We start from the raw sequence: 13,098 nt of genomic DNA on the forward strand, positions 1-13,098 counted from the left end.
ATTTTTTTCTTTCAGGAAAAGTAAAAGTAATTATGGTAACTTTTATTTTTCCTGAAAGAAAAAAATATAATTCTTTTTCATATTTGGCTAACCTCTTTCTTGGAGGAAAGGTTTTGGACATCTATAAATAGAAGACCCTCTTTTCATACCATAACACGATAGCATCCACAATGTAATCTTTTAAGATTTTCGTTTAGGGGGAGATTTTCTCTCTTATTAGTTTTATGTTTTTAATGTTAGGTTTTATATGTAGGCCAATTGGCCAAATCATATAATAAAATTATGTTTTTAGTATTGTTTTTCGTTGTCATCTTATTTATCGTCTCATAGTTTGCAACTAATAGTTTCCGCATGACGCCCTCTCGATTTCAAACCCAACAAGGGCACGATATTTCTCTGTAATCATCTTGACGAAGGTCTGAAAATGGAATACCTCACAATTAAGGATCCACTTATATTGTGGAATAATTTAAAAGAAAGATACGACCACCTGAAGATGGTCGTCCTTCCACAGGCACATTATGAGTGGACTCATTTGAGGTTACAGGACTTTAACAATACGACCGATTATAATTCTGCAACATTTAGAATTAAATCAAAGTTTAATTTATGCGGGAAAGATATCACAGATCATGACATGTTAGAAAAAATATTCTCTACCTTTTTCGCCTTGAGTATGCTCCTGCAGCAGCAATACCGAGAAATGAGATTTAAAAAATATTCTGAATTGATTTCTCATCATCTTATTGCTGAACACCATAATGATCTTTTAATGAGAATCATGAAAGTCGACTTGCTGGTACTGCTCCTTTCCCTGAAGTGAATGTTGTAAATTTTCACCCAACCAGGCATGAAAGAAGTCCTGACCCCAGTCGTGGTCGTGGTTGTGGTCGAGGTAGTGGTCGTGGAAGGTATTTTAATTAGGGTGATCACCTTTCAATAAACAATAACCCTCAACACCAGCAGTGCAAAAAGAAGGGTGAAGCTCTTGAAGCAGCGCCAAGGACGAACTCTGAAAGTAAATGTTATCAATGTGGACGAAAGGGGCACTGGTCGCATACCTGTCATATGCCAAAGGATCTGGTGAACCTCTATCAGGCGTTCCTTAAGAAAATAGATTATGACGTTGAGGCAAACTTTATATCTGAAGATAATGTTAAGCCTATGAATTTAGATGCCTTAAATTTCTTTAGAATCTCCGAAGGATATGTTAATCATCCTGTAGATGATGAATATGAAATAGTCTGATTGTTTTACTTTCCTATTTAGTTGTATTAGTTACATTTCTGTTAATAGTATCTCACTAGTCTTGTAAATTGATAAAATTAGTGTAATACGTTATGTGCTAGTAATACTATAATGTTTACTTTGTTTATATTTTCATCTTGAAGAATATATGAATACTCCTGCAGTAGAAAATCAGAAATTTACTTCTGAAAAAGTAAATCTGAAATTAAAGATATGAATGAGAAAATTCTCTACAGCTATATGTATATCTCGATTTGCTTCTGAAGTAGCAAAATATTGACAGAGGTCCTAAGATATCATAATTTGATATGCTTAAGGCATGTTGTAATAATTATATTTCATTCTCGAAGAATGAAAACTTTTGATAAATTGTTAATTATCTTTCATTCTCAAGGAATGACAATTTTTGATAAATATTACAACTACAGATTCATTTCATGAGGTGAATGTGATATTTAGTAAGGTATATAAATGTGCACTTAACTGTGAAAATCACATTCAGAGGGAGTAAAATAAATTATTCTGATATTTACTCCCAAAGTAGTAAATTTGAAATTTATCATAAATCTACTCCTGAAATAATAGAACCTTGAAATTTACTCCTGGAGTAGTAAATCTGATATTTACTCCCAAAGTAGTAAGATTGTGCAATAGTAAAATCTTGCAAATTACTTTCGAAGTAGCAGACCTTTTACTCTAGTAAATAACTCATGTCATGATAAATTTGGAGATAACTAGCTTAAATAATTCTATTTGTTGCGTGAATGATTTTGTCACCCTGAAGATGAGCATATTGAGTTTTAGACATATAATGAAGAACTAGAAGATTCTTCAAGAACTATTACTTGTTCCTCATGAAAAGTTAATTGAACCAGCTAATGTTGAGACTGAATTTCCTAAATTCTGAAAAACGTAAAAGGTGAATAAGAGCCCATTCACCGGTCATTTGATATGATGCATCCATAAGATGATCACATGTATATTTTGGTTTAGCATTGAATGCCTTATATAAATAGCTAAATCATTGCTTATGAGAACAAAGATAAAAAGTATTGATCTGAAATATATATTATATACAATAGCATATGTGTGCATTAGACCAATAAATTATGATCAATTCTTCTCTCTCAATTGGTTCATGATCAGGAATCATATATTTTTCATCTAATAACTTTTTGACGTGCGGTATGTAATTAATAGATATACCATGATTCACAAAGATGAATTCTCCAAAGTAGATTGGAGTATATGTTAGTTTTCCTAACATAAGAGAGATATAATAAGCAACTAAGAAATATGTTGTGAATTATCGTTAGTAAGATCCTCATTTAAAAGATAATTCTAGTCAAATGTCAGAACCATTTGCTGACTCAGAATTGATTTTATATTTAGCTGCAGATGCTCTTACTATGTGTCCTTTAAGGACAGAGTCTATAGTATGCATGAAGCATGGTAGATCAATCGATTCCAAATAAAATAATCCTTGAAAAGAAAATGGAGCAAATGGTCATAATAAAGAGACAATATGCTCTTGAAGAGCGACGACATAACGCTTCTTGAAACCTTCAAGAGAGGTCCAGGTACCTGAAAATAATGATATGATGAGATCTCAATAAGTTATGTCGTAATGTGAATCGATTCAAATGATATCTCTTCGACGATAGCTTTAGTATTATAGCGCGCAATATTGTATAATATTATGAGGATTTGAATTCTATGTTTATTTAAGCATGCTGACTAGAAATAATTATCAAGTGAAATATTCTTCTTGATAAGCATAAGGTTTATTTGGCCTGCAGTCCTGACACTAAAAGATGTCATGTATTTAATATTGAATGGTTCACTTGATAATGAAATTTAGATGAGAATCCCAGAAGGATTAAAGATGCTTGAAGCATATAGTTCAAAGTCTCGAAAACTATATCCAATTAGATTTCAAAGATCATTATATGATCTAAAACAATTAGGGTGTATACGATATACTCACCTTAGTGAGTGCTTAATGAACGAAGGTTACATAAATGATGTCATTTGTTCTTATATTTTCACTAAGAAAATGACATCAAGGTTTGTTATACTCGTTGTTTATATGGATGACATAAATGTCATTGGAATTCTAGAAAAGGTCCAAAAAGGCACTTGAATATCTAAAGAAAGAATTCGAAATGAAAGGTCTTGGAAAGACAAACTTTGTCTTGGTCTGTAAATTGAACATTTAGCAGATGGGATCTTCATCTACCAATCTGTCTATATTGAGAATGTTTTGAAATAATTTTACTCGAACAAAGCACATTCATTAAATAATTTAATGATTGTTCGATCACTTAAAGTGAGTAAAGATTTATTCCGACCTCCAGAAGAGGGTGAAGAGATTTTTGGTCCTGAAGTACTATATCTCAATGCTATTGATAAACTTATGTATTTTACTAATAGCGCAAGGCTTCATATAATCCATCCTGTTAATTTGCTAGTCAGGTACAGTTCTCTTTCATGTAGACATTGAAATAAAGGTAAGCTTATATTACGATATCTAAAGGGGTCAGTTGATATAAGTTTATTTTATACTAACAAAGATAGTTTAAATTTTGTTAGTCATGCAGCTGCAGGTTATTTATCTGAACTTCACAAAAGCAAGGTCTCAAAAAAGCTATGTGTTTACATACGGAGGTACTGCTATGTCATGGTGATCTACAAAGCAGTCTATCATTGCTATTTTTTCGAGTCATGCTGAAATAATAGCTATTCATGAGGCAAATAGAGAAGACATATGTCTGAGATCAGTAATACATTCCATCAAAGAGAGACGTGGCCTGAAGCTCGATATCAAGGTACCCAAAGTTATATTTGAAGACAATGCAACATGCATAGCTCAATGAAAAGGAGGCTTTATAAAAGGAGATAGAATGAAGCACATCTTGTCGAAGTTATTCTTCACACCCGATCTCCAGAAGAATGGTGATATTGATGTACAACAAATACGTTTAAATGACAATCCAACAGATTCGTTCACTGAATTGTTACCAACTTCAACTCTCGAGAAGGTGGTACATAAGATTGGACTACGAAGATCGAACCAGTTGAATTGGGGTCTTCATCAGGGGGAGTAAGAATACGCGTTCTACTCTTTTTTTCTTTACCAAGATTTTTATCCCACTGGGTTTTTCCTGGTAAGTTTTTTAGTGAGGCAACACTCAAATGCGTATTCAATAAATTTTTCTTTACATGGACATTCTGTTGGGGAACAACAATAATAATAGTTGAATATTAAATAAATATTACTGTGATATTTTTTAAGAGATATATTAATTATACTTTGAGTCGTGCTAGATACTATCCTAAAAAACTATTTCAACAGTGTGAAATGTTTCCCCAAGATTAAACAAGCACTTTCCTAATTAATTAAAGGATACAGGAATCAACAAAATTATTAATACAAATCCCAACAAGTTAAACTATAGGTTTACTAAAATGATAACTAAATTATTAAAGAGAAAAATTACAGAGAAAATTTAGAATGTTAAGGATTTCTGTAAGGATTGAAGGAGTATTTATAGGTAAGACTTAACTTCTCAAGTACACCTCTTGATGGCTTCCAAAGTAAGTTTTCTCAAATATATCTCTTGATGACTTCTAGAGTAAGCTTTTTCAAGTATATCTCTTGATAGCTTCTAGAGTAAGTTTTCTCAAGTTCATTTTTTTGATGGCTTCTAAAATACATTTAAAGATATGCCTTTTTCCAATATACTTCAAATGTATATTATTTTGAAATAACTAAATAATTTTCCTACACATTTAAGGAAGAGTGTTGAAAAATATGAATGCCATGTGTCTTCCTTTTACTTTGGCTCCTTGCCAAGTAATACTCCACCTCTTAAAGAGGATATATCTTGTAATTTGGTTATAAATAGCCTTAGTTACTTTAGAAATGAATGGATATATAAGATAACTTTTGCACACTCCAATTTTGTTTCTTCACTTTTGCTTACTTATATTTTTATATCATTTATCTATTTTTAAAATAAGATTTTTCATTTCGCATTTTTTGGTAATTTATAATGAAAAGAGATAGTACTTACAATATAGGATACACTTGAACCTTGTTCTTTTGGTAAACAACAAAATTTGATTGTTACAAGTTGAGTGTGCATGTCCAACCAACCAATTAATCTAAACATCAAATTTGCAAAGGCGGCATTATTATTACTCTAATAAATATGTCCCTTCAAGCAAATACAGCTTATTGTTTGCCTTCTGGAGCAGACCAAACCACATTAGTTTACATACAATGTCAGTCAGAATTTTTGTTTAGTCACTTTCTTTGACATTCAGTAAAGTTTGTTGGTATTTGCGTTAAAACCTCATAATTTAATAAATTTAGTATAATAAAATAAAATTTAAAGTAACAATTCATAAAATTATCACTCTCCGTATCTGCTCATTGCTAAAATAAAAATAAAAGAAATAAACATTGCTACAAAGTAAATAGACCGTGCATGATTTACTTAACCTAAGATTACCATAATAACATCTAAATTTGTTGCTGCAGCTCATAGACTTACTTAAACGGATTACGTAAATACTTACTCGCGCTTTCATTCTTTCTTTACAAAAAATCAAAACAAGATAACTTTTATTAAAGTCAAGTGATTTCATGAAATGAGAATGCATGTTAATTAGCTATATTTAAGAGTTAACTTAATATAGACATCACGAGCATATAAATTTTTACCAAGTGAGTATATTGTCATTTTTAGCTAAGTAGTTGATTAAGATCTTTGTTTGCTTGCGTCAAATCATTTTATACAAAATATGTCTTCCAACAAACGTGAGTTAATAATATGTATGCTCATTTTAACTTCTAGTATTTTATCCATTTCAATTTATTTAATTTATTTTCTTTTTTTAATTGTTTTTTTAGAAAAGCCTTTTCTATTTTAATAATTCATTAGTTTCAATTTTTTTTCTTTTTAATATCAATTTAAAATAGATCAAATAAATTGTAATAGGGAGAATAACTTGTTAGGATCGAAATAATCAAGTGTCATGCGGAAGGTAGGAAAGCAAATCTCGGAATACCATGAATAAGAAGATAAATGAGAAATACACCAAAAGAGACACAAGAATTTAACATGGTTCGATCAGCTGACCTATATTTACAAAAAGAAATAAGCAATCCACTATGTGAAAGAGAGTATAAACTGTCAAGAGAGACAACCTCACATAATTCACTCAAAATAAAAGAGGTTCATACCAGTTATAATGCAACACTTGTGTGTCACAAAGTCTCTCCAAATAAAACTCTCAAACCGCTGAAACTATATTATAGATTCTACTTAACTAGAAGGAAGAAAAGAGTCTCTATTTATAAACTTCATCACCTTTTTCTATGAGAATAAAGATTAGCCGAATTAAGATTTTCTTTTCCTAAAGAAAAATTTAATCATAACATAAAAAAATTCAATTATGATAAAGAAGTGAGAACAAACAGAGAAGCAGTAACTCGAAGTTGAATTATTTTATTTAGTTTAACGATTATGTATACCTCTCGGTGAGGCAGACATTTGTAACACACAAATGACAAATCCACCGCGCCGTCACAACTAGTGTTGGGAATGCAAATAGTGCTATGGCTCTCTGTTTTGTTTCCTATCCAACAAATGCACTGACACAGTGAACAGAAAGCAGCTTATTTATATTTGAAAGGGCATATATGGGATCGAAATAATGTTAAAAATGAGTGACGTTTCAATATTATCTGCCGTGCTATTTTTCGCATTATTTTAATAGGCTGCACTTCTCTTTTCGATCAACTTGGTCTTTTTGGTTTTATTTATATCACCACCCAAAACACAACATCATTGGATCACAAAACATATTTTAATCTCCGACCTCTGTGTTTGTTAATCATTATTAAGGAAGAAAGGTGAAAACAAACAGGTTCTTTGACTTGTCCAATAAAGTTTCAGAGATAATTTGAATTGTGTGAAGGCATTTGATCATCTTTACAATGGTTCGTTTGAAAGAGAGATTTGGTTTATTCCTCAATAACAGATGGCTTGTCTTCGTAGCTGCAATGTGGATTCAGAGTTTTGCTGGCATTGGTTATTTATTCGGCAGCATTTCTCCTATTATTAAGAGTTCTTTGAATTATAATCAGAGGCAAGTTGCCAGATTGGGTGTTGCTAAGGATTTGGGGGATAGTGTTGGATTTCTGGCTGGCACTTTGTCTGAAATCTTGCCGTTATGGGCTGCTGTTCTTGTTGGTGCTATTCAGAACTTTATTGGTTATGGCTGGGTTTGGCTCATCGTTACCGGTCGATCTCCTACTCTTCCTTTATGGGTTGTGAGTATCCATCTCATATCCAATTTCTTTCTTGTTCATTTCAAGTTTCTTTCTTTGCAAAAATCCTCAGATTTGATATTGGATCACGTTATTGATTTATTGTTGCTGATATCAGAAGTTTATACGCCTCTTGATATCTCATTTCTGTCTTTTGAATTACAAATTTGCTTTTTGAGTATCAAAAGTTTAAGATATTTGATTGTGGTCGTGCCTTCTGGATTTTGCAATTGGCTCAATGTACTGGTTACAATCATCAATTTACAATTATGTATTCGATTTTGCTTTTTCTGAATTTTCATGCCTTTCTAGAAAAGAAAGCATTGAACTCATGTAGCCACAAAGAAACTGTTGCACTACATGAGCTTAACGTATCAATGGAGTTTCCACTCTGCATTAAGGCTGAAGATCAATGTATTTACTTGTGAACCAAATAACCGTTAACTTGCCTTTTCTTCATGAGTTTGTCAGCTTGTAACCTGATCGTATATCATCTCCTCTTGGGGTGTAATTAGAGAAGGCAAAGAGTTCGTATGTCTTTGAATGATTGAATGGAGGCAAAATTGAACTTATGCCCATTTTGTACCATTTTCCTAGTTTTCCTGAGCAAGAACAATGCTTGTTTCTATTGCGGAGCTGAATTCCGTTCTCACAGTATGTCTGGTCAATTACTCGAAGATGTTATTCGCTATTTTTCTTGGATGGATTAAAATCGATTATTTACTGATCGCCATGATGGTTTGGGCCTTATCCATGGCATATTTACGTCACTTGCTTGTGTTTTCTGGATCATTACCTTGGTGTGTATTTCTAGTTTTGTCTAAGTATTGACTTATTTCAACTATTTCTCTGCAGATGTGCGTTCTGATATTTATAGGAACAAATGGAGAAACCTACTATAATACAGCTGCACTTGTCTCAGGTGTGCAAAATTTCCCTAAAAGCCGCGGCCCTGTGGTGGGAATACTTAAGGGATTTGCCGGGTTGGGTGGTGCAATTATGACTCAGATATATGCGCTAATCCATTCCCCAGATCATGCCTCGCTTATATTTATGATTGCTGTGGGACCTGCGATGGTTGGTATTGCTCTCATGTTCATAATCAGGCCTGTTGGTGGCCACAGACAAGTCAGACCTTCCGATGGATTCAGTTTTTCATTAATTTACAGCATTTGCCTCATTTTGGCTTCTTACCTGATGGGCGTCATGCTTGTTCAAGACCTCATTGATGTTAGCCACACCGTCACTACAATCTTCACAGGGATTTTGTTCGTTCTATTGATTATTCCTGTGGTGATTCCCATCTCATTGACTTTCTCTCAAGAAACTAGAGTACCATCAGAAGAGGCTCTTTTATCGGAGTCACAAAAACAAGATCCTGGATTATCTGGACATGATCAGGAAATTATATTTAGTGAGGTTGAAGATGAGAAGCCTAAGGAAGTAGACTCGCTTCCAGCTTTAGAAAGGCAAAAAAGAATTGCCCAACTGCAAACAAAACTAGCCCAAGCGGCTGCTGAAGGAGCAGTGAGGGTCAAAAGAAGACGGTCCCCCCATAGAGGGGAGGACTTCACCCTAATGCAGGCTTTGATAAAGGCAGACTTTTGGCTTATATTTTTCTCACTTCTTTTGGGTTCTGGATCTGGTTTAACTGTGATTGATAACTTGGGTCAGATGAGCCAATCATTAGGATATGATAACACACATGTATTTGTTTCCATGATCAGCATTTGGAACTTCCTCGGTCGTGTTGGGGGTGGATACTTTTCTGAAATAATTGTGAAGTACGTAACATTCACTTCTTTCATGTTGACAATATTAACTGAACTTTACAATATCCTTCGCTCCAATGAATAATTTTTTTAATGCATGCTTCTCCTATTGACATACAGGGATTATGCCTACCCAAGACATGCATCCATGGCTATTGCCCAAGTTGTAATGGCTTTTGGTCACTTCTTCTTTGCCATGGGTTGGCCAGGTGCTATGTACATTGGTACTCTTCTGGTAGGGCTCGGTTATGGGGCTCATTGGGCGATTGTGCCAGCTGCTGCATCCGAATTGTTTGGCTTAAAGAATTTTGGGGCTTTGTACAATTTCCTCACTATTGCAAACCCAGCTGGTTCATTAGTGTTCTCAGGTGTCATTGCTAGTAGTATATACGACAGTGAAGCTGAAAAGCAGGCTCATGAACGTCATCCTGGCCAATGGAATGGGGCATCTTTTTTGTCAAGTTTTCTAGCTGTGGATGAACCTTTGAAGTGTGAAGGTGCCATATGCTTCTTCTGGACTTCCTTAATACTTTGTGGTCTCTGCATTGTTGCTTCTATTCTAAGCATGATTCTGGTGTACCGAACAAAGACTGTATACACTAGTCTTTATGGAAAATCTCGTACATAATTCATCCTTCAAGTGAAAGCATGGATAGAAATTTGAGTAATTTGCGCAGATACTCTCAACTAGCTTATGGATCCAAGAGCATTTCATTAAGATGGTGAAACTGCCTTTCTTTTTTGCTGTTAGAAGCTGTTCCTATTAATATGAGATAAATGTTTGTATTGAAAATGTTGATTTGGTGTATATTTGCATGGTCATTCAAACTTGAATTATGCTACATTTTGGTTGTAAAACATTTCATTTATTGATTGAGCTCTTTCATTCTGTTTTCTTTTCATGGTAAAAGTCTTACACTGCACAATGCAGAGTTTCTAGCTTGGTCCAATGACATTGACCACTTGCCATATTCAGAAGAAGATCATAAATCGTGATATCTATGATATGAGATGGGATCTACCTAAATACAATTACCAGAAAACACATGTAAATTAACATGCATAAGATCAACATAAGTTCATGCTTGTTGATGATGCAAATTATTGCACCAGCTGCAACCATGAAAAAGTCGAGACTGAATTCAGTAACTCGGAGATCGGATTCATGTAAGTTTCCAATATAAGAATGCTTGCAAAATTCAAAAGAAATCCAATCTTTTGGACCTTATACACACGATTTATTTAGCCAATCACATCAAATATTGCCAAAAAAAGGCAAATTATTTCCACTCTAGGGACTTCCTAACATGGATGATTTGTTCAGCCAATTACATCAAATATTTCAAAAAAAAAAAAGAAAAAGAAAAAGAAATTATTTTCACTCTTCGGACTTCCAACATGGATTTACAGACAAGCATCTTTTTTCCTTCTGTTGAAGGCCTTGGGTCTTATGAGTTGAACATGGTGCAGTCCAGTCTTATTTCACCTTCGTCACCAGTTTTAACACCAACCCTTCCGAGTTTTCTCATTGCAGAGACAAAAGCTCCATTAAAGTCGAAACCGTTAGTAGCGAAGTCATTAACAGTACCTTGAGACGATTCATCAGTGAAGAGCACCTGATCTGAGGTGAACAAACCCTTTCCCCCAACCAGATTCTTGTAATACTCGTTGTCAAAGGTTTGTGGAGTCACAGGGTCCATGTCTACAATAGCGGAAGGATCTACATCTTGAGGGCACATTTCCATAAGTTGTTTAGCATAATCTGGATCCAAAGAAGGGTCAACAGGGTTGGATGGGCTAAATGAGTAGAGACGGTCTGAAAAACGGTTACAGTGAGAGAAGCCAAGTGTGTGAGCCCCTGAAAGAGCTATCATGTCAAACTGGCTAAGATTGTGGCTGGCAAACATAGTGTTCAGTTGTTTGAGATTGAATTCAGGTTCTGGCAAATTTCCAGCCACCCGAGATGCCTTGGAGATGAGCCCATCACGACGTCCCAATTCTACATTGTATGAAGGGCCTCCTGCCTGAATGTTTACATACTTACGGTAAATAACGAGAAAGAAAAATATCAAAGCAAAAACAAGGGGGTATAGACGGGGATGGTTTCTGGGTCCTCGATTACCAGCACTACAACGTCTCTGGTGGCAATTGCTAAGATATCTGCACATGATACTACTCCCGGGCACTGAGCCTCTACTGCTTCTTTTGCCTTTATCACAGTGTCAAAGCCATCACCTGCAAGAGAAAGGTTATCCTCGGCATCCTTTTCTGCGTCTCCATCTGGTGAATCTATCATAACGGAGGCGTCACATCCCTGAGGAAATGTGCAAAATAGATAAATCTTGGTAACATTGACCACTTGAAACTCTAGTGGATTTGTGAAGACCGCTAGCATACTGAAATAAGTTTCTCATGATTATATTCTATTACTACAAAATTTGCAAACATCCCAATCTACTTTCCCTGAAAGCTAAAACCACCTTAATGAGCTGATAAGTGATACCATCATCCAAAGATGAGAAATGAACAATTTTGTGAAGACGAGGATTGTCAATTTTTGCTGCACACGGAAACAGGACATTGGATATTGGTGGTAGGAGCTATTCAAAGTATAGAATAAGTGATAAGTCTCTTGTCTCTTGTATGTTACAAAACCTTTATGTTTGCAAGTTCTAAAACTTTTGCCATAATTCAAAGAACTAACATGCATGGGCCACGGCAACATGAGAATGGAGACATGCTTATAGCTTGATTCTAGAGTAAAATTATTGTGCATGAAAAACACACTAAACAAATTGTAGCAGAAGATTAGGATGTTACCTCAACAAAACAATCATGGAGAAAGAGACGCAAAGTAGCTGGAATAGTGACAAAAGTCTGGCTGAACTTTGTAGCCACAGCCTGTTGAACTATAAACTCCACATTAGGACAGGTAGAACTGTAGAAGTTCTCTTCTAGTTGCCCTTCAGCTCTGCCGAGAATCACTATGATTGCCAAGATCAACACATACAAGCTCCTCAGTCTCTCCATTTCTCACTTCTTTGATGAAAAAAATGATCTTTTTCTTCTTCTCTCTTCTACTTTTCTCCCTCTACTATCGAGTGACTTGTAGTAGCAGAACAAACACATACATATATACTAGTAGCAGAAAAGGAATGAGAAAGGTAGATGAAGGCTGATTCTTGCATCACTGATTTGTAACAGGTCGTCGTTATACTTGTTCCAACTCCCAGAGGTTGACATTATAGTTGTCCTAGCTGGATGAAGGAAAAAACTTTCCCACATACAGTGTTTACACCAAACCAATTAACATACGGCATTTCTTTTAAATAGGTATATTGTAGTAAATTAATGTAGTTTGGTGTCAACACCAAGCACTGACTAATTTATTTTTGGTCTTCTTAGTGTAGTGGGTGGTGCGCCGTTTATTATATAGTAGCTCACGCAATTAAATACCTCCACGTGACTATTTCCATCTTCATACTTCGTATAGGTTGCCTTAGTCTCTTAACCAAGAGGTTTGCTATATATGTCCTGATGATAGAAAATGTAAAGCAATTGGGGATGATCAAACACATAGAAGACTGCGTAAAAGGAGGCTTCAACTATTAAAGAACTATATCTAGTTCTTACTGGAATTTGAGCATTTTTTAAGTTGTCATTGAATAATTTTGTTAATGTGTTATTAAGATTGTGTGTTTGAATATATATTCCTATTAATGGCTCTATTCAACGCTG

The 13,098-nt window shown here is 34.6% G+C and overlaps 2 protein-coding genes across 2 annotated transcripts; one reads left to right on the plus strand and one right to left on the minus strand.

Annotated features, from left to right (window-relative positions):
* Window positions 1-6,810: 6,810 nt before the first annotated feature.
* LOC107860770 (protein NUCLEAR FUSION DEFECTIVE 4) lies at window positions 6,811-10,262 on the plus strand. Its single transcript, XM_016706244.2, has 3 exons — window positions 6,811-7,591; window positions 8,444-9,372; window positions 9,481-10,262. Exons 1-3 carry the CDS (start codon window positions 7,256-7,258, stop codon window positions 9,986-9,988), a joined length of 1,773 nt encoding a protein of 590 aa, XP_016561730.2. The 5' UTR covers window positions 6,811-7,255; the 3' UTR covers window positions 9,989-10,262.
* A 130-nt stretch (window positions 10,263-10,392) lies between these two features.
* Window positions 10,393-12,629, minus strand: LOC107860772 (peroxidase 55). Its single transcript, XM_016706246.2, has 3 exons — window positions 12,181-12,629; window positions 11,483-11,674; window positions 10,393-11,384 (listed from the first exon to the last, which is right to left on the minus strand). The coding sequence occupies exons 1-3, from the start codon at window positions 12,388-12,390 to the stop codon at window positions 10,809-10,811; spliced, it is 978 nt and encodes a 325-aa protein (XP_016561732.2). The 5' UTR covers window positions 12,391-12,629; the 3' UTR covers window positions 10,393-10,808.
* Window positions 12,630-13,098: the final 469 nt, after the last annotated feature.

Source organism: Capsicum annuum, chromosome 2 (assembly GCF_002878395.1).
Source record: "Capsicum annuum cultivar UCD-10X-F1 chromosome 2, UCD10Xv1.1, whole genome shotgun sequence".
Classification (NCBI taxonomy): Eukaryota; Viridiplantae; Streptophyta; class Magnoliopsida; order Solanales; family Solanaceae; genus Capsicum; species Capsicum annuum.